General features: G+C 44.7%; 1 protein-coding gene across 2 annotated transcripts in view; it reads right to left on the reverse strand.

Moving 5' to 3' along the window:
• Window positions 1-23,911, reverse strand: part of HAAO (3-hydroxyanthranilate 3,4-dioxygenase) — a 75,300-nt gene that overhangs the window by 14,944 nt on the left and 36,445 nt on the right. For both annotated transcript variants that reach the window (XM_077282377.1, XM_077282378.1), the window contains exon 7: window positions 1,079-1,224. In XM_077282377.1, coding sequence (XP_077138492.1) covers window positions 1,079-1,224 — 146 coding nt within the window. The remainder of the gene's footprint in view (window positions 1-1,078; window positions 1,225-23,911) is intronic.

Here is a 23,911-nt window from a genome sequence, read left to right on the forward strand (position 1 = left end):
GCTCGGTGGCATGAAGTGCTACAGCTCCTGGGAAGAGAACATATTGCAGAGAGTGTGCAGGAACGCAGAGCACAGGAGAAGAATATCAGAGGGAGATCAGCTAGGAGCAAGCTGCTTCCTTCAGAGGCGCAGAATCCGGTAGCCAGGATACCGAGGAATCAATTGTCTCCAAGCCTTGCTTCAGAGACCGGCAGGACAGTCAATTCCACGTTGGCTGCCCCCACCATATACCCAGGAGGCACGGTGGCAACTTGTGGGGGCTGGGGCGTCGTAGGGTCCCTGTAAAAAGCCTCAGGCCACCAGTCATATGGGTTTGTCCTATCCATACCATCTGGGGGACAGAGAGGAAGACATAACATCTAGAAAATCTACAATAGTTGTGAGGACCTTACCAAGAAGCTCAGCAGGGAGGTACTACAACACACAGGCGCTAGGGGAAGGCTACTGATTTCCACCTGGATAAGGGGACTCTGGATTTGCCTTCGGACCGGCCAGACTGCCTACCCTGTGGTCTGTACCCTCGACTGTGGATGCTGAAATCTTCAGTAAAGGTAAAGAGACTGCAACCTTGTGTCCTCGTTCTTCACTGCGCCTTATATCATCCACCATCACCACCTACACTTCTGGGAAGCCCTGGGGATACACTTCACCTGTGGGAAGGTATACCATCTAGCTGCCATCACATCATCCCCAGCGGACCCCTAAGCAGCATCGGTCACCCTGACCGAATACCACAGGTGGCGTCACAAACATTATCCCTTTAAAGACCTTTCCCCATATATAAACTCTTTTACTGGACACCCCCTGAGGGCCACGGACCGGGTCAGCCACCATGACATCCCCTGAACTGAAGGACCCGGTGCCGAGTACCCCATTGCCCTTACGTGGGGGCGATTCATCTGCATACTGCCGATTACCTGAAAAACTAAACAACAACATGCCAACAACATGGTGCTGTATGGGGACAGAAAAGTTGTTTGGCTTTCCCAAACAGTTGACTCATATAATAAATATGTGCGGTCATCTGTGTTATAATAAGTTGACCTTTCATTTTTTTTCCCAATACTTGATCTCATACCTTAGTCTCATAACGATCTTCAAACAATTGTGCATATTTTTTCTTTTCTATTCCCGAACAGTGTGTATCCAACCAGCTCTGAAAGGAAAATGGTTCCATCACTTTTTCAGTATTCAGTTTGAATGGAATTTTTGCTGGTACTTGGTCTACAAGGAAACAAAACAATGAGAAGTTAGTACTAGAAAAAAGTGTGGTCCAATCAAATTATACCAATTTGATGGTCATTAAAAATTGACTCAGTGTTCTTCAAAAACTACAGGATATGATCACCTTTCAGGGCATTTTAAATGCATGTATTTGTGGCTAATAAACAATTGCAAAGCCTTTGGGATTGCCAAAGATAGCAGTGCGGAGACCCCCAGAAAGTTATCACCTCTCCAGTGGAACACCACCTTTAATTTTTTCTGCAATCTGCTATGTACCATGAATCATAGAGGCTGTAGAAGACAAATGTCTTAATACTATAATTTAACCCTATTAGCAATTCTAAGCCAGATACACATAAAATGCAAAAATTGCCCTCAAAGAGGTCTGTACTAGTGATGACCGAACATGCTTACCACTGCTCGATGCTCGAACAAACGTTGGGGTGCTTGGGCAAACTCGTTACTTGATTGAAAATCGTGGGGGCTCCAGCGTCATGCTCGAGTCCCTGGCCAGCATGTTTTGCAGCTGTTAGACAGCCAATAAACATGCAGGGATTGCTAGCCATGTTGGCTACTGGCATTACTGTGATTGGCTGGCCTCAACCAGTCATCGGGTCAAATAGAAGACCCGGTGATGCACACTGTCCTCTGGAAGCAGTTCATGTGGCAATAAAGGGTGTTTTCCCCTTTTTTGACCTATTAAGCAAATAACAAATTTTTAAAAATTATGTGGGGTCCCCCCTATTTTTGATAACCAATCAAGGTAAAGCAGACAGCTGGGGGCTGATATTATCATGCTGGGAATGTCCATGGATATTGGCCCCTTCCAAGCTTAAAAATACCAGCCTGCACCCTCCCCAGAATTGGTGCTTTGCTGGGCTCTTTCTGATTGCCCTGGTATGGTGGCAATAAGGGTAATGTTTAGTTGAAGTTAGATGTTTAATATCAGCTGGCATAAAGCCCAGTAATAAAAAACCCCCACAGACATAAAGAAAAAAATATTTTTTTTCACACTATCCCTCGTTTACCAATTTATTATCAAAATTCTTCCCACGAAGCTTCACCGATGTAGTCCACATTCCTCGCATCCGGCTCAAACATCTGTGAATAGCAGTAAAGTACTGCTATTAACAGGCGCCGGGTAGTGGTGATAACAACCTACAGAGCAGCTAACTCAACAAAGTACTCAGCGAGAGCCAGCGGCTCTGATGAAAGTTGTCCTCACTAATCGACGTCTGTGAATAGCAGTACTTTCTGCCATTTCACAAATGCTGGAGACAATGAGGAACGTGGGCTATGATGGAGGAGCCTCATGGGAACATTTTTTTTAAATAGATTGGTAAACAAGGGATTTTGTGGGGGGGGTCTTTTTTCAAATAAACTATTTTTTCTGTGTGTTTTATGTGTATGTTTTTATTTTTTTATTACCGGGTTAGTAATGGGAGTGGCCTATACACTACTAACCCCTGGGCTTAATTTCAGCTGATAATACACAGCTGACATAAACTCCAAAAAGTACTACCCCAATGGCCAGCGCACCAGAGCAATTGAGAAAAACCGAGCAAAGCGCCAGCATTGCCGCATCTATGATGATGTACCAATTCTGGGAAGGCTGCAGGCTGGTACGTTTAGGCTGGGAAGGAACCGACATCCATGGACCTTCCCAGCCTGATAATATCAGCCTCCAGCTGTCTGCTTTACCTTGGCTGCTTTTAATAAATGGGGAGACCCCAAGTCGTTTTCTAAAATTATTTATTTATTTAGTTCCCATCAGTGACCTGGGAGTCCAATATGCTACCAGGCATCTTTCCCATGCTGTTTCGATTGAATTTGTGCACTGTTTCCATCCATTTCAGCGATTTTTCTGCCCCCATTATATACTTCCTGTTAGGGTGTTGGGGAAATATGCTTGAGTTTCCCATTGACTTCCATTGTACTTGTTACTTCAGTCGAGCCCGTCCTAGCGTCCGATTTGCAGAATTCGAGTAACAAGTAGTGTTGAGCAATACCTTCCGATATCCAGAAGTATCGGTATCGGATTGGATCGGCCAATATTCAAAAAATATCGGATATCGCCGATACCGATACCCAATACCAATGCAAGTCAATGGGACAAAAATATCGGAATTAAAATAAACCCTTTTTTTCCTTGTAGGTTAATTCTACATGAAGGAAAACAACTAAGAATAATGTAGGATGTATTGGGGGAGGTGGAGGAGACATTAAAGGCATATAGAGACACAGATGCTGCGCAGACAGCCTTGAACGGCACTCAGGGCCGGCTCCAGGTTTTTGAGGGCCCCGGGCGAAAGTCTCATTGGGCCCCCCCTTTAACACATACCACAATTCATGAATCACAGATACAGCAGAGAAATATAGGTATAGTCCAATGCCAGAATTCACTTCTTACATGAGTGATAGCTATTGTAAATTCTACAATACCATACAGCAGAGGGGCTTTATATAAGTCAAGCCCTTATATGCCAATTTTTGTGGAAAACTCTTTTAGGCTATGTGCACATGTTGCAGAATTGCTGCGGAAATTTCCATGGCAATTCCGCAACTCCTGCTGCGGGTATATCGCATGCGGAATTGGAATGCGTTTTCCCGCTAAACACTAGCGTTTTACAAGCGTAATTACTGCAGCTTGCAGAATGCTAGCGTTTTCCAAGCGATCTGTAGCATCGCTTGGAAAACTGATTGACAGGTTGGTCACACTTGTCAAACAGTGTTTGACAAGTGTGACCAACTTTTTACTATTCATGCTGCCTATGCTGCCTATCCCCGACAGCCTTCCTGCTCCTCGCGATGCTCCGGTCCCAATAATGCATTGCGGCAATGACCCCAGATGAAGTAGCAGTCTCGCGAGACCGACGTCATCACATGTCATTTTCACAATGCATTATTGGGAATAGAAGCATCGCAAGGAGCGGAAAGGCTGTCGGGGACGCTGGAAGGTGAGAATATCATGATTTTTTATTTTAATTCTTTTTTTTCTAACAATTATATGGTTCCCAGGGCCTGGAGGAGAGTCTCCTCTCCTCCACCCTGGGTACCAACCGCACATGATCCGCTTACTTCCCGCATGGTGGGCATAGCCACATGCGGAAAGTAAGTGGATCAATGCTTTCTTATGTGTGCGGAATCCCTGCGATTCCGCACAAAGAATGAACATGCTGCATTTTTTTCCAGAATGCGATTGCGCAGTGGAAAAAAAACGCAGCATGTGCACAAAAATTGCAGATTGCATTCCAATAATAGGATGCTTAATGTATGCGCTTTTTTGCGTTTTTATAGAGAAAAAACGCGGAAAAAAAGCAAAAAATCCTGAATGTGTGCACACAGCCTTAAAGTAAACATTAGAAAGTATTAACGTAGAACATTTGTAAAAGGGCAAAATGGGTTGCAGGTTGCAGCATCACAACACATCAGTATTCGTTGTCCCGTTGTTTTGAATTCACTGTCGATTTGTAGTGCTGATGACTGACCCCAATAAGTGACATGTGCAAAAATGTATACATACAGTACATGTACATGGCACACACATACATGACACACACACGTACATGGCACACACATACTTCCAGTACATGTACACGGCGCACACACACATACATACAGTACATGTACATATCGCACACACGTACATGGTACACACATATACATGGTACATACATACAGTACATGTACATGGCACACACACATACATGGTACACACATACATACAGTACATGTACATGACACACATACATACAGTACATGTACATGACACACATACATACAGTACATGTACATGGCACACACGTACATACAGTACATGGAACATACGTATATGGAACACACATGTACATGGCACACACATACATACATGGCACACACGACACATACATACATGGCACACACATACATACATGGCACACACATACATACATGGCACACACATACATACATGGCACACACATACATACATGGCACACACATACATACATGGCACACACATACATACATGGCACACACATACATACATGGCACACACACATACATGGCATACACATACATACATGGCACACACATACATACATGGCACACACATACATACATGGCACACACATACATACATGGCACACACATACATACATGGCACACACATACATACATGGCACACACATACATACATGGCACACACATACATACATGGCACACACATACATACATGGCACACACATACATACATGGCACACACGACACATACATGGCACACACATACATACATGGCACACACATACATACATGGCACACACATACATACATGGCATACACATACATACATGGCACACACATACATACATGGCACACACATACATACATGGCACAGACATACATACATGGCACACACATACATACATGGCACACACATACATACATGGCACATACATACATACATGGCATACACATACATACATGGCACATACATACATACATGGCACACACATACATACATGGCATACACATACATACATGGCACACACACATACATGGCACACACATACATGGCATACACATACATACATGGCACACACATACATACATGGCACACACATACATACATGGCACACACATACATACATGGCACACACATACATACATGGCACACACGACACATACATACATGGCACACACATACATACATGGCACACACATACATACATGGCACACACATACATACATGGCACACACATACATACATGGCACATACATACATACATGGCACACACATACATACATGGCACAGACATACATACATGGCACACACATACATACATGGCACACATGACACATACATACATGGCACACACATACATACATGGCACACACATACATACATGGCACACACATACATACATGGCACACACATACATACATGGCACACACATACATACATGGCACACACATACATACATGGCACACACATACATACATGGCACACACATACATACATGGCACACACACATACATGGCATACACATACATACATGGCACACACATACATACATGGCACACACATACATACATGGCACACACATACATACATGGCACACACATACATACATGGCACACACATACATACATGGCACACACATACATACATGGCACACACATACATACATGGCACACACATACATACATGGCACACACATACATACATGGCACACACGACACATACATGGCACACACATACATACATGGCACACACATACATACATGGCACACACATACATACATGGCATACACATACATACATGGCACACACATACATACATGGCACACACATACATACATGGCACAGACATACATACATGGCACACACATACATACATGGCACACACATACATACATGGCACATACATACATACATGGCATACACATACATACATGGCACATACATACATACATGGCACACACATACATACATGGCATACACATACATACATGGCACACACACATACATGGCACACACATACATGGCATACACATACATACATGGCACACACATACATACATGGCACACACATACATACATGGCACACACATACATACATGGCACACACATACATACATGGCACACACGACACATACATACATGGCACACACATACATACATGGCACACACATACATACATGGCACACACATACATACATGGCACACACATACATACATGGCACATACATACATACATGGCACACACATACATACATGGCACACACGACACATACATACATGGCACACACATACATACATGGCACACACATACATACATGGCACACACATACATACATGGCACACACATACATACATGGCACATACATACATACATGGCACACACATACATACATGGCACACACATACATACATGGCACACATGACACATACATACATGGCACACACATACATACATGGCACACACATACATACATGGCACACACATACATACATGGCACACACATACATACATGGCACACACATACATACATGGCACACACATACATACATGGCACATACATACATACATGGCACACACATACATACATGGCACACACATACATACATGGCACATACATACATACATGGCACACACATACATACATGGCACACACATACATACATGGCACACACATACATACATGGCACACACATACATACATGGCACACACATACATACATGGCACATACATACATACATGGCACACACATGCTGCACAACAAATGCTCATTTGATACATGTGATTCATATAAACACATACACATAGCTCAGACAGCACACACTACACATACCACACACTATACACACATCAATCACACACACCTCACATACAATGCTTTATGCTGTAGGGAATGAGATGTTCCACAGTATCAGCTGCAGCTCCTGCTGCTCCCAGCAGCACTGTCCCAGCAGACACCTCCCTGCCCTCTCCTCTGCTGGGACTGCCAACAAGAGCAGGAGTTGCTGACAGGAGCCATCACAGGAGCAGCACACACAAAGGGTGCTGCACGACTTATGGTACCTCACATCACAGCTCAGGTATGTAGGTGCCAGCCCAGGTCTTAGCTCTCCCTCCCCTCAGAAGCTCCGTGCAGGAGTACAGGAGGACGGTGCACTGGCCTATGAATACATGGCCTGTGGTGACATCACGGTCACATGGCAGGTCACATGATCGTGATGTCACTACAGGTCCTCAACCAGTCTCTACATCGGAAGCTTCACTGATTATGATTATCAGTGGAGCTTCTGCTGTAGTGGCTGGGGGGCCCCTAACGCCGGCCCTGGCTGTATCTCAGACAGCATGAGTGGGCCCCCCTGTCTCGCCAGGGCCCTGGCACTTGCCCAGGTGCGCCGGGTGCTGACGCCGGCCCTGACGGCACTGCAAGGCCAAAAAAACCTCCTCTATGTAATCCTATATAGTGTTTTTCCACAATCTAGCTGGATACGGATGGAAAGCCACAAATAGGATAAATTTGAAAAAAAGTGCAGCAGGCTGCACTAATTGAGAAACAGACAATGGAACGGTATGAGGCAGTGACGCGCCCTGAGCTGACTACAACCAGCGGTGGCGGCAGAACAGACTACAGAGTGAGCTGCACTCACACAGAGACCGTGCAGACTGCCGTGAACAGCGCTGCAAGGCCAAAAAAAGGATCTCACACAGCGGTTGCTAAATTAGCCTGGGTAAAGCACAATGAAGCAAATCGCTATCTCTAAACTGGCCCTCAGTCAGAACACAGCGTCCTGTCCCTAACTGAATTCACAGCAGAGTGAACCCAAAATGGTGGCGGTGACTTTTATAGTGCATCATGACATCATTTCAGCAGCCAATCACAGCCATGCCAGTAGTTACATGCCTACCATGCAGAACAGGATGTGCCCACACTTCTAATGATTCCTCATTGGCTGAATTCTGGCTCTTTGAATTATGGGAACTTCCGATTCTGATATCCGATATACTGAAAATATCGGAACTCGGTATTGGAATTCCGATACCGCGAATATCGGCCGATACCTGATACTTGCGGTATCGGAATGCTCAACACTAGTAACAAGCACTCGAACATTTTAATACTCGCTCATCTATAAATGTATATTTAAACCTTCTTTTTCCGAATGGACTTCAGTAAAAATTAAATCTACTTTCCTATGCAACTAGGGTGCTATGGAAAAATATCTGCCACCTTCCTAATATTTCTTATCATTGCTCATTCATACCAGTAAACAGGACCGCCATCAGGACATTACTTCCCTGACTGCCGTATGTTGCCCAATCAGCAGAGGGGGCCCGCATCGGGCCCCGTCTCTTCTGCTGATCGGACCCCAGTGGCAGGCTTCTACCGATGCATTAACTGAACCTGCGTCCGAGACGCAGGTACAGTTACTCTATTGCCGTGCGGGCCGCCAGCCAATCGGAGGCTGGTAGCTGACGTCAGCATTCACGTCGCCGGTGTATGACGTCATTGTCATTCGTAGGTGAGTGCACACTTGAGACGTCTGAAGGTATCATCATCGCCGCAGGAGCGCGGCAAGTTAAGAAGAAAGGTTTTTCTTTTTTTTTTTTAATTGAAAGTGGCAGGTGGGCAGAATGGAGACACGGGGGCAGGACGGGAGACACGGGGGCAGAATAGAGACAAGGGCCAGAATGGAGACCCAGGGCAGAATTTGAGACACGGGAGCAGTATTGGAGACACTGGGGTAGGATGGGAGACACAGGGGCAGAATGGAGACACAGGCAAGATTGGAGACATGGGGGAAGAATTGAAGACACGGGGGCAGAATGGAGATACGGGGCAGAATGGAGACAAGGGGCAGAATGGAGACAAGGGGACAGAATGGAGAAAAGGGGGCAGAATGGAGATAAGGGGCAGAATGTAGACAAGGGGGCAGGATGGGAAACACGGGGCAGAATGGAGACAAGGGGCAGGATTGGAGGCAAGGGGCAGAATGAAGACAAGGGGCAGGAATGGCGTCAAGGGCAGGATAGGAGACATGTGGGCAGAATGGAGACACGGAGCAGGATGAGAGACACAGGGGCAGGATGGGAGACACAGGGGCAGGATGGAGGCACGGGGCAGGATTGGGGACACAGGGGCAGGATTGGAGACACGGGCAGAATGGAGACACAAGGGCAGAATGGAGACAAGGGGGCATAATGGAGACAAGGGGGTAGAATAGAGACAAGGGGGTAGAATGGAGACAAAGGGGCAGGATGAAGACAGATGGGGCAGGAATATGAGGCAGGATGGAGACAGATGGTGCAGGATCATGGGGCAGATGGGGCAGGATCATGGGGCAGGCTCATGGGACAGATGGGGCAGGATCATGGGGCAGATGGGGCAGGATGGGGAGATCAGATAGGGCACCATGGGACATCACATGGAGGCAGGATGGGAGAACATATGGCTGGAGCCAAGAATGAGAGACACAGGGGCCAGGACGGGGGATATTATTACTGCAGTGAGGTATTTATTTTATTTTTTGAGGATAATGTTTTAAATGGGGGATGCAGTCCTGTTACTGTGCAGAGCAACACTGTCGCCTTTTTTTCTTCATCTGGTGTAGTTTAGAATTTGGGAAAAAATAAGTAATGTGTTCTGCAAGTGGAGCGCTAGATAACTGTGTTATTTCCTGCAAAGACTAGCCCTGGCTGGAAGAAGTGACCGGGTCTGTGCTGGATGAAGATGAAAAGCAAAGATGAAGCACTTCACCTAGAGAGTAGACATCACTGGTGAGTCAGTGTGTTACCTGTACACTGACACAATTCACTGTATACTATATACAGCGGTCCTGTGTACATTGTCACCAATGATCACTGTATTACCTGTACACAGACACTGCATACTAAGTACAGATTTCCTGTATATAATGGCACTTATGGTGATATTAGTATTGTGTTTTTTTTATTACTGATCAGTATTTTAGTATTCAGTCACTATGTGCTGGTAATATGTTGTCCGGCCATGGTGTGGCAGTATTTGTTCCTTGTATGTGCTATTATTTCGACACTATGTGGTGGTAACATGTGGTCTGGTCATGGCGTGGTGGTATTTGTTCCTTGTATGTGGTATTATTTCTCATCATGTGGTGGTAATATGTGGTCTGGATATGGTGCGGTGGTATTTGTCCCTTGTATGTGATATTATTTGGTCACTGTGGTGGTAATATGGTGTCTAGACATGGTGTGTCGGTATTTGTTCCTTGTATGTGGTATTGTAGGTCACTATGTGGTGGTAATATGGTGTCTGGTCATAGTGCGGTGGTATTTTGTCCTCTATATGTGATATTATTGGTCATTTTAAAAATTGAAAAATACAAATATACCTAAATTGTATTGGATATTTTAACAAATGATTAATAGGATAGAGTAGAGTAGGGTCCGGACAAAAGAGTCTACCTTGTCGTGGTGGCAGCAAAATCTTTTGACTGTGGACAGTTCGAGGGGTGGAGGCGGGTCTGGGGTGGAGCCTGGGCAGAGTCACAAGGAGGTCCCAAAAATTTTTGCCAGTATGGGGCCCCGAAATTCCTAGTCACAGCCCAGCCAGTGAATGGCTTATTCTAAATCAGATCAATCTCAAAATCAGTGTGGGATCCCTGCAATCAGACCCCACAAACTAGAACGTGATGGAATATCTTATCCGTATGCCATTATTTTGGGTTTGGGGAATAATATTTAATGTCGTCATTGTCTGCAACTGCTACCCTGCATAACACAATAATTCATATTATAGGGAACTTTACTGCATTAAATACGAGAAATACTTTTTTTTTAAATTAACAAATTCACATCCCCCAAGCAAAAGAATAAGAAACATGCGATTAAAGTAGTCATTAATCCAGAGAAGTGAAATTAATAATGCATTCTCCGATCACAAACATTTCTTATATTCTTCACTATTAACGTTGCATTGATTTACTGACATAATATAATTTTATGCCCTAATTATTAAGCCAAGAAAACCCCATGTCCATGCATTAAATCTAAGCTATACTGCCCCTGTCCTCAGTTTAGAAGTAGCTTGTCCATTACAGTATGATATTCTTGATATTCTCAATTACTGTTCAATTAAGGGGATCTAATGTAAGAGCATGACCGCGTATAGCCAATAAAGGATCCTTTCCGTAAGAAATCCTCCACCCCAACTACCTTGCTCCCTTTTTACCATTCCGTTTAACCACCTAATGAATTCACACGAACACATTAATTTCTTTTGGATAATTTGGCCACAGCGGCCATTTTATTAACAAACAAATACATGAATAACAACATGTAAACATTGTAAATGTAAAAACCTCGAGGGGAGGGTTCTTGGAGCTAAGAAATCTGGCTCATAATAGGCAGAAAGCCTACCACAAATTTAACCAAAACACGTATTTACCCTCAGCCGTGACCACCAGCTCGAGGGCACCATGTAACCCATTTCGGGCAAACCAACCACAAAGCTCCCGAGGTAAACACCCCGTCCAGAGCCCGTAACAAAAGCCAGATCAACCCTATAAGCATCATCACCAACTCCAAGAACCCCACCCCCCGCCAACCCGCCACTGTGACGATAATAACAAAAAATTCCTTCCCTTCAATGAGTTGAGCATAACAGAAAATTTCAAAAACAAAATTACAAAGTAACCACCCCCACGGACCTCGCCTAAAATTATGTTCCCTTGGTTATGCCACCAAAAAAGGGTGGGTGGGAGGGACTCACTTCGCCTGTCTCTAATCCAATGATCCCCTTCCCGCACTTTCCCTAGCCCCCTCCTCCCATTCTCACAAAATCCCCACCCCCATTCTTATCCCAACCAATCCCTGGACCCCCTGTTTAATTATTTAAAAAATACTGCACTGCTCCCCATGGCAACGCAGTCATGTGGGGGCTTTCTTCTAGCTGCGCCCCATACAGCCCCCCTGTTGTGAACTCTATTTTTGGGCTCCCTCTAGTGGTCACAAGCGGTACTGTGTAGTGTTGTCTTTCTGCAGGTTGGCAGCATCAGCTGGTTCGTTATCCTTGGTTGGTTTCCTATTTAGCTCACCTGGAGACTCAGTTCCTTGCCTGCTATCAATGTATTCAGTGCTCTTCCGATTCCTTGTGACTACCTTGCTCCCAGTCTCTCCAAGACAAGCTAAGTTTTTGTTTGTTCATTTTTGATTATCAGCATTCATTATGTTTCTTGTCCAGCTTGCTAAAATGTGATTTCCTCGCTTGCTGGTTGCTCTAGGGGACTGAGTTTCTCCCCCCACACCGTTAGTTGGTGTGGGGGTTCTTGAAATCTCAGAGTGGATATTTTGTAAGGGTTTTTTACTGACCGCATAGATTCCCTTTTCTATTTTCTGCTATCTAGTATTAGTGGGCCTCATTTGCTGAATCTGCTTTCACCCCTGTGTATGTGCCTTCCTCTTACCTCACCGTTATTATTTGTTGGGGGCTTCTATATCTTTGGGGATTATTTCTCTGGAGGCAAGAGAGGTCTTTCTTTCTCTCTAGGGGTAGTTAGTTCCTCAGGCTGGCTCGAGACGTCTAGGATTTTTAGGCACGTTCACCGGCTACTTCTAGTGTGTTTGGATAGGTTCAGATTTGCGGTCAGTCCAGTTTGCCACCTCCCTAGAGCTTGTCCTATGTTTGTTACTTAGCTGGAGTAATTTGTGATCCTCAACCACTAAGGATCATAACAGTATAGCAGGCGAAAAAGTGTTTAATGCATCGCAGAAGTGGGATAAAAAGAAGACCTGAGTACATTTTTTTTTTTCCCTCCTGCTTTTCCTTTGCTGCAGTCTGTTTAGCTTCTTTCATCCCCTTGAACTCTGGGTGGTTTTGAGCTCAGCTGCAGACATGAATATTCAGACTCTGACTTCTAGTGTGGATCATCTTACGGCACGGGTGCAAAGTATTCAGGATTTTGTTATTCATAGCCCTATGTCAGAACCAAAGATACCCATTCCTGAGGTGTTTTCTGGAGATAGCTCTAGGTTTCTAAATTTTAAAAATAATTGTAAGTTATTTCTATCTCTGAGACCTCGTTCCTCTGGTGATTCCGCTCAGCAAGTTAAAATTGTTATCTCCTTGTTGCGTGGCGACCCTCAAGATTGGGCCTTCTCTCTGGCGCCAGGAGATCCTGCACTGCTTAATGTAGATGCATTTTTTCTGGCTCTTGGACTGCTTTATGAGGAGCCTAATCTTGAGAATCATAGAAATAAAGCAGCTGACCGACAGCACAACAGATGGGCGGATGCACGTCCTAGTTCCACTGGACCCCCATGGAAAATAACATACCACATAAGAAAGGAAGGACAGCATCCAATCCAGGTGAAGGTGTTCAAAAGTGAATTCCTTTATTAAGCCACGGTGCGACGTTTCGACCCCGGTGGGTCTTTATCAAGCATAAAAAATGTTGGTAATGGTGGACCTTTATAGGGAGTGGATTACCATGAACCAATCCCCACAAAGAACCCACCTACATCATAAATATCATAAATATCATAAAAAACAATACAATAGTGTACATACATATAACACATCTTATATACATAACAAATATCAGAGCAGAGTCAAAAAAATCAATACACATATGTCAATATATTATACAAAAACACCCACTGCAGCCTCATTATAAATCCGTCAACGTGTTCATAGTGACCATGAACCAATGATCGGGTGTGTTTTATCCAGTGCATCAACATCTTACCTATCAGGTCTAACCTGGTATCGCACTCGGACACATGCATGGAAACCACCAATCTGCAGCCAATCCATGTCACACCAATCACCCGTAGCATCCAGAATGCAGTGCTCACCATATCCACCAATCACGCCGCAGCAAGTGTATCATATTTACTAACAATCGCTCCTAACCAATAGATGAGCCGCTCATACCGGCACCATGTGCACTTCCTCCAATCGATCAGTCGGTCTCAGGAGCTGTAAACAGATGTCCCACAACAGCGTGCAAGCGTGCGGACGCACATAGCTCCGCCCCCAGCCACGCCATCACTGATGACGCACCATGGTGAGGGAGACAACGCACGCCCACCGCCGCACAGCCGCGCATGCGCTCCGGACCCTTATCTGACTGCAGCTCGATCGCTGAATCACCTATCTACACAGAGGCATAATGTGTGCAGCATTGTACAGAAACGCTTCACTATAATGGAGAGCGCCCCCTGGATGATTGTATAGTATATGAACATCAATAGCAGTGGAACACATATGACAGTGGAGTGGTAGAGCATATATTATAATAGGGTTGGTGAATTCATAATCAATCACATATTAGATCACAATTTCATAAGTAGGCCAGTAAGCAAAATGACATATGTATTAAACAAAATCCATAGAGTAACATTCAACTCACAAAGGCCATCAGCCTCTGCATCTTCTATCAAGGTGGTCATGTATGTATAAACCTAAAAACACAGAAGAGAAATATATAAAACCAATAAAAACAATCCTATACCTCGATAAGGTCACAGGGTAATGTCACAGCTAATTATGATACACAAATTTGGAGATTATATTCAATATTTAGTCCTCCAGGTTGCAAAGAGCCTAGCCTGGAGATCCACCTCAATTCTTTTTGCTTCAACAACAAAGTACGGTCTCCACCTCTCCTAAGTGGTGGCACCCCATCAATCACCCTGAACTTCAATTGGCTCACAGTATGCCTATTGTCACAAAAATGTTTAGGGACCGGTAGTTCTAACATCTTATTCCTAATGGTACTCTTATGTTTCCCTATTCGTGTCTTGACCTCTTTCGTTGTCTCGCCAACATAGACTAGCCCACAAGGGCACACTAGCATATATATGACGAAACTAGACATACAAGTATATCTACCTTTGATAATAATCTCCTTCCCCGAATGGGGGTGATGGAAGACATCCCCCTTAATCATGTTGCTACAGCAGGCACAACCAAGACAGGGGAAATTCCCCTGTCTCGGAGGGGCCAAGGTCCTCTGTATAAGAGTCTTACCAGGGCCTATATCGGACTGCACAAGCCTATCTTTAAAATTGCGTCCTCGTTTATATGAAAAGACCGGAGCGTGTGAAAATTCGGCTACATTTGGAAGACCTTTCTGCAATATATGCCAATGTCTCCTCAAAATACCGCCAATCTGACTACTGGCAGTATTGAATGTAGAAACAAAAGGTATACGTTTGTCAACAATCTTGATTCTCTTATTTCTGAATTCCTGTCGAGTCCCATTTTTAACTTTATTTCTAAAGATCCTCACATCGCTAGCTGGGTAACCCCTATCAATAAACTTACTACACATGTCATCAAGTCTGGGATCAAGAAAAGAATCATCCGACACTATTCTTCTCACCCTCACCATCTGACTCCACGGTAAGGATTCCACCATTTTCCTAGGGTGGTGGCTATTAAAACACAGTAAACTGTTCCTGTCAGTCTCCTTAACGTATAAATCTGTCTTCAAAGTTAACCCCTCTTTGTACACCATCGTATCCAAGAATTGGACCCGCTCCGAAGAATACGTCAGAGTAAAGTCCAATTCCGGGAAAATGTCATTGAGTTCCCCCTGAAATTCGAGCAACTCCGTCACATTGCCATCCCAGACCACAAAGATGTCGTCGATGTAGCGCCACCAGGCCCGGACATGGGGCCAATATTTGGAACTGTACACATGCCGGTCCTCAAGCACCGCCATGTAGATGTTAGCATAAGTGGGTGCAACATTGGACCCATGTCCGGGCCTGGTGGCGCTACATCGACGACATCTTTGTGGTCTGGGATGGCAATGTGACGGAGTTGCTCGAATTTCAGGGGGAACTCAATGACATTTTCCCGGAATTGGACTTTACTCTGATGTATTCTTCGGAGCGGGTCCAATTCTTGGATACGATGGTGTACAAAGAGGGGTTAACTTTGAAGACAGATTTATACGTTAAGGAGACTGACAGGAACAGTTTACTGTGTTTTAATAGCCACCACCCTAGGAAAATGGTGGAATCCTTACCGTGGAGTCAGATGGTGAGGGTGAGAAGAATAGTGTCGGATGATTCTTTTCTTGATCCCAGACTTGATGACATGTGTAGTAAGTTTATTGATAGGGGTTACCCAGCTAGCGATGTGAGGATCTTTAGAAATAAAGTTAAAAATGGGACTCGACAGGAATTCAGAAATAAGAGAATCAAGATTGTTGACAAACGTATACCTTTTGTTTCTACATTCAATACTGCCAGTAGTCAGATTGGCGGTATTTTGAGGAGACATTGGCATATATTGCAGAAAGGTCTTCCAAATGTAGCCGAATTTTCACACGCTCCGGTCTTTTCATATAAACGAGGACGCAATTTTAAAGATAGGCTTGTGCAGTCCGATATAGGGCCTGGTAAGACTCTTATACAGAGGACCTTGGCCCCTCCGAGACAGGGGAATTTCCCCTGTCTTGGTTGTGCCTGCTGTAGCAACATGATTAAGGGGGATGTCTTCCATCACCCCCATTCGGGGAAGGAGATTATTATCAAAGGTAGATATACTTGTATGTCTAGTTTCGTCATATATATGCTAGTGTGCCCTTGTGGGCTAGTCTATGTTGGCGAGACAACGAAAGAGGTCAAGACACGAATAGGGAAACATAAGAGTACCATTAGGAATAAGATGTTAGAACTACCGGTCCCTAAACATTTTTGTGACAATAGGCATACTGTGAGCCAATTGAGGTTCAGGGTGATTGATGGGGTGCCACCACTTAGGAGAGGTGGAGACCGTACTTTGTTGTTGAAGCAAAAAGAATTGAGGTGGATCTCCAGGCTAGGCTCTTTGCAACCTGGAGGACTAAATATTGAATATAATCTCCAAATTTGTGTATCATAATTAGCTGTGACATTACCCTGTGACCTTATCGAGGTATAGGATTGTTTTTATTGGTTTTATATATTTCTCTTCTGTGTTTTTAGGTTTATACATACATGACCACCTTGATAGAAGATGCAGAGGCTGATGGCCTTTGTGAGTTGAATGTTACTCTATGGATTTTGTTTAATACATATGTCATTTTGCTTACTGGCCTACTTATGAAATTGTGATCTAATATGTGATTGATTATGAATTCACCAACCCTATTATAATATATGCTCTACCACTCCACTGTCATATGTGTTCCACTGCTATTGATGTTCATATACTATACAATCATCCAGGGGGCGCTCTCCATTATAGTGAAGCGTTTCTGTACAATGCTGCACACATTATGCCTCTGTGTAGATAGGTGATTCAGCGATCGAGCTGCAGTCAGATAAGGGTCCAGAGCGCATGCGCGGCTGTGCGGCGGTGGGCGTGCGTTGTCTCCCTCACCATGGTGCGTCATCAGTGATGGCGTGGCTGGGGGCGGAGCTATGTGCGTCCGCACGCTTGCACGCTGTTGTGGGACATCTGTTTACAGCTCCTGAGACCGACTGATCGATTGGAGGAAGTGCACATGGTGCCGGTATGAGCGGCTCATCTATTGGTTAGGAGCGATTGTTAGTAAATATGATACACTTGCTGCGGCGTGATTGGTGGATATGGTGAGCACTGCATTCTGGATGCTACGGGTGATTGGTGTGACATGGATTGGCTGCAGATTGGTGGTTTCCATGCATGTGTCCGAGTGCGATACCAGGTTAGACCTGATAGGTAAGATGTTGATGCACTGGATAAAACACACCCGATCATTGGTTCATGGTCACTATGAACACGTTGACGGATTTATAATGAGGCTGCAGTGGGTGTTTTTGTATAATATAGTGACATATGTGTATTGATTTTTTTGACTCTGCTCTGATATTTGTTATGTATATAAGATGTGTTATATGTATGTACACTATTGTATTGTTTTTTATGATATTTATGATATTTATGATGTAGGTGGGTTCTTTGTGGGGATTGGTTCATGGTAATCCACTCCCTATAAAGGTCCACCATTACCAACATTTTTTATGCTTGATAAAGACCCACCGGGGTCGAAACGTCGCACCGTGGCTTAATAAAGGAATTCACTTTTGAACACCTTCACCTGGATTGGATGCTGTCCTTCCTTTCTTATGTGGTAATCTTGAGAATCAGGCAGAAAAAGCGTTGCTGGCTATCTCTCAAGGTCAGGATGAAGCAGAGGTGTATTGTCAAAAATTTCGGAAATGGTCGGTGCTTACTCAATGGAATGAGTGTGCCCTGGCTGCAAATTTCAGAGAAGGTCTTTCTGAGGCCGTTAAGAATGTTTTGGTGGGGTTTTCCACCCCTACAAGTCTGAGTGATTCTATGGCTTTAGCCATTCAGGTTGATCGGCGTTTGCAGGAGCGCAAATCTGCTCATCCTTTGGCGGTGTTTTCTGAACAGAGACCTGAGTCTATGCAATGTGACCGAACTCTGACCAGAATTGAGCGACAAAGTCATAGACGTCAAAATGGGTTGTGCTTTTACTGTGGTGATTCTACTCATGTTATCTCAGCATGCTCTAAGCGCGTTAAAAAAATTGCTAAACCTGTCACCATTGGTACTATACAGCCTAAATTTATTTTGTCTGTTACTTTGATTTGTTCTTTGTCGTCCTACCCGGTTATGGCTTTTGTGGATTCGGGTGCTGCCCTGAATCTGATGGATTTGTCGTTTGCCAGGCGCTGTGGTTTTGTCCTGGAGCCTTTGGAATTTCCTATTCCTCTGAGGGGAATTGATGCTACGCCATTGGCTGAGAATAAGCCTCAGTATTGGACGCAAATGACCATGTGCATGACTCCCGTACATCAGGAGGTGATTCGCTTTCTTGTTCTGCATAATTTGCATGATGTTGTCGTTTTGGGTCTGCCATGGCTGCAGGCTCATAATCCAGTTTTAGATTGGAAAGCTATGTCTGTGTCAAGTTGGGGTTGTCAGGGAATTCATGGCGATGCTCCGTTGGTGTCTATTGCTTCTTCCACTCCTTCTGAGGTCCCTGAGTTTTTGTCTGACTACCAGGATGTATTTGATGAGCCCAGGTCCAGTGCCCTGCCCCCTCATAGGGATTGTGACTGTGCTATAAATCTAATTCCTGGTAGTAAATTTCCTAAGGGACGACTTTTTAATTTGTCTATACCAGAGCATGCCGCGATGCGGAGTTATATAAAGGAGTCTTTGGAGAAGGGACATATTCGCCCATCCTCTTCCCCTCTTGGTGCAGGATTTTTTTTTGTGGCCAAGAAGGACGGTTCTTTGAGACCTTGTATAGATTATCGTCTTCTGAATAAAATCACAGTCAAATTTCAGTATCCTTTGCCACTATTGTCTGATTTGTTTGCTCGGATTAAGGGGGCCAGTTGGTTCACCAAGATAGATCTCCGTGGTGCGTATAACCTTGTGCGCATTAAGCAGGGAGATGAATGGAAAACAGCATTTAATAAGCCCGAAGGCCATTTTGAGTACTTGGTGATGCCTTTTGGACTCTCTAATGCCCCTTCTGTGTTTCAGTCCTTCATGCATGACATCTTCCGAGAATATCTGGATAAATTTATGATTGTTTATCTGGATGACATTTTGGTCTTTTCTGATGATTGGGAGTCCCATGTGAAGCAGGTCAGGATGGTGTTTCAGGTCCTGCGTGCTAATGCTTTATTTGTGAAAGGCTCAAAATGTCTCTTCGGAGTACAGAAGGTCTCCTTTTTGGGTTTTATTTTTTCTCCTTCTACTGTGGAGATGGACCCAGTCAAGGTCCAGGCTATTTATGACTGGACTCAGCCCACGTCTGTTAAGAGTCTTCAGAAGTTCTTGGGTTTTGCTAATTTTTACCGTCGTTTCATCGCTAATTTTTCTAGCGTGGTTAAACCTTTGACGGATTTGACCAAGAAGGGTTCTGATGTGACTAATTGGTCTCCTGCGGCCGTGGAGGCCTTTCGGGAGCTGAAGCACCGGTTTTCTTCAGCTCCAGTCTTATGTCAGCCAGATGTCTCTCTCCCCTTCCAGGTCGAGGTTGATGCTTATGAGATTGGAGCAGGGGCTGTTTTGTCGCAGAGAAGCTCTGATGGCTCTGTGATGAAGCCATGTGCTTTCTTTTCAAGAAAGTTTTCGCCTGCCGAGCGGAATTATGATGTTGGTAATCGGGAGTTGTTGGCTATGAAGTGGGCATTTGAGGAGTGGCGACATTGGCTCGAAGGAGCTAAACATCGTGTGGTGGTCTTGACTGATCACAAAAATCTGATTTATCTTGAATCTGCCAAGCGCCTGAATCCTAGACAGGCTCGTTGGTCGTTGTTTTTCTCCAGTTTCAACTTCGTGGTCTCATACCTGCCTGGTTCGAAGAACGTGAAAGCTGATGCACTTTCTAGGAGTTTTGTGCCTGACTCTCCAGGAGTTTCTGAGCCGGCTGGTATTCTCAGAGAGGGAGTGATTTTGTCTGCCATTTCCCCAGATTTGCGACGAGTGCTGCAGAAATTTCAGGCAGATAGACCTGACCGTTGTCCACCAGAGAGACTGTTTGTCCCGGATAGATGGACCAGCAGAGTTATTTCCGAGGTCCATTCTTCGGTGTTGGCGGGTCATCCTGGGATTTTTGGTACCAGAGATTTGGTGGCTAGGTCCTTCTGGTGGCCTTCCTTGTCGCGGGATATGCGTTCCTTTGTGCAGTCTTGTGGGATTTGTGCTCGGGCTAAGCCTTGCTGTTCTCGTGCCAGCGGTTTGCTTTTGCCTTTGCCTGTTCCGAAAAGGCCTTGGATGCACATTTCCATGGATTTTATTTCGGATCTTCCAGTATCTCAGAAAATGTCTGTCATCTGGGTGGTGTGTGATCGTTTTTCCAAGATGGTCCATTTGGTGCCCTTGCCTAAGTTGCCTTCTTCCTCCGATTTGGTTCCTCTATTTTTTCAGAATGTGGTTCGCTTGCACGGCATTCCTGAAAATATTGTGTCTGATAGAGGATCCCAGTTTGTGTCCAGGTTTTGGTGGACTTTTTGTGCTAAGATGGGCATTGATTTGTCTTTTTCGTCGGCCTTCCATCCTCAGACTAATGGCCAAACCGAGCGAACTAATCAGATGTTGGAAACTTATTTGAGATGTTTTGTTTCTGCTGATCAGGATGATTGTGTGACTTTTTTGCCATTGGCCGAGTTTGCCCTTAATAATCGGGCTAGTTCTGCTACTTTGGTTTCGCCTTTTTTCTGCAATTCTGGTTTCCATCCTCGTTTTTCCTCGGGTCAGGTTGAGCCTTCTGACTGTCCTGGGGTGGATTCTGTGGTGGATAGGTTGCAGCAGATTTGGAACCATGTGGTGGACAATTTGAGGTTGTCACAGGAGAAGGCTCAGCGCTTTGCCAACCGCCGCCGCGGTGTGGGTCCCCGACTTCGTGTTGGGGATTTGGTGTGGCTGTCTTCTCGGTATGTTCCTATGAAGGTCTCCTCTCCTAAATTTAAGCCTCGCTTCATCGGTCCTTATAAGATCTTGGAAATCCTTAACCCGGTGTCTTTTCGTTTGGATCTCCCAGCATCATTTGCCATTCATAATGTGTTCCATAGGTCTTTGTTGCGGAGGTATGTGGTACCTGTGGTTCCTTCTGTTGAGCCTCCTGCTCCGGTGCTGGTCGAGGGCGAATTGGAGTACGTGGTGGAGAAGATTTTGGATTCTCGTATCTCTAGACAGAGGCTTCAGTATTTGGTTAAGTGGAAGGGCTATGGTCAGGAGGATAATTCCTGGGTTGTCGCCTCTGATGTTCATGTGGCCGATTTGGTTTGTGCCTTCCACGCGGTTCATCCTGATCGCCCTGGGGGTCTTGATGAGGGTTCGGTGACCTCTCCTCAAGGGGGGGGTACTGTTGTGAACTCTATTTTTGGGCTCCCTCTAGTGGTCACAAGCGGTACTGTGTAGTGTTGTCTTTCTGCAGGTTGGCAGCATCAGCTGGTTCGTTATCCTTGGTTGGTTTCCTATTTAGCTCACCTGGAGACTCAGTTCCTTGCCTGCTATCAATGTATTCAGTGCTCTTCCGATTCCTTGTGACTACCTTGCTCCCAGTCTCTCCAAGACAAGCTAAGTTTTTGTTTGTTCATTTTTGATTATCAGCATTCATTATGTTTCTTGTCCAGCTTGCTAAAATGTGATTTCCTGGCTTGCTGGTTGCTCTAGGGGACTGAGTTTCTCCCCCCACACCGTTAGTTGGTGTGGGGGTTCTTGAAATCTCAGAGTGGATATTTTGTAAGGGTTTTTTACTGACCACATAGATTCCCTTTTCTATTTTCTGCTATCTAGTATTAGTGGGCCTCATTTGCTGAATCTGCTTTCACCCCTGTGTATGTGCCTTCCTTTTACCTCACCGTTATTATTTGTTGGGGGCTTCTATATCTTTGGGGATTATTTCTCTGGAGGCAAGAGAGGTCTTTCTTTCTCTCTAGGGGTAGTTAGTTCCTCAGGCTGGCTCGAGACGTCTAGGATTTTTAGGCCGGCTACTTCTAGTGTGTTTGGATAGGTTCAGATTTGCGGTCAGTCCAGTTTGCCACCTCCCTAGAGCTTGTCCTATGTTTGTTACTTAGCTGGAGTAATTTGTGATCCTCAACCACTAAGGATCATAACACCCCCCCTCTTGACAGGGACTCGAGCCAATAATGGTAACATGTGTGTTATGACTTGTACTTTTATTATGTTTATTTTGACATATAAAATGTAAAGTGCATGGACTCTTATAGGCACTACTGTATGCTGTTCTTGTGATGTAATGTAAATAATGTACAATATGAGACTGTCTAGGGCATAGAGAAAGAATAGAGCTAGATTGAGGACATAAAGTTTACAGTAGTATTGCGTAGATTAGGAAAGGAGATATGCAGTGGTTGGCATATTGGTAACAGGATATAGTGTATGAGATAGGATACAGTTAATATGTTTGGAACCGGCCCAGCATGGAAGGGGAAAAGATTAGATAAAAATGGGAAACATTTCCTGATTCGATCAGAAAGAGATTGTGTTCAGTATTAGACAGAGAAGAAAGCTGAAGTTCAATGGCAGTGGGCAATGGCACGAGAAGTACCCATTGTTCTGGTGGTATAGGATCATTGGAAGTTCCTTATTGACATTCTTGTAACGTCCAGCGCCTCGGGTTTGAGTCATTGGCTATGGAGAGGGCTGACAAACCATCCGTAGTGTGGAAGATGGAAGTGGAACCTTGTGAGAGGAACATAATGAATCTCATGAGTCAACTGC

The sequence above is a fragment of the Ranitomeya variabilis genome, chromosome 2 (genome assembly GCF_051348905.1).
Source record: "Ranitomeya variabilis isolate aRanVar5 chromosome 2, aRanVar5.hap1, whole genome shotgun sequence".
NCBI classification, from domain to species: domain Eukaryota; kingdom Metazoa; phylum Chordata; class Amphibia; order Anura; family Dendrobatidae; genus Ranitomeya; species Ranitomeya variabilis.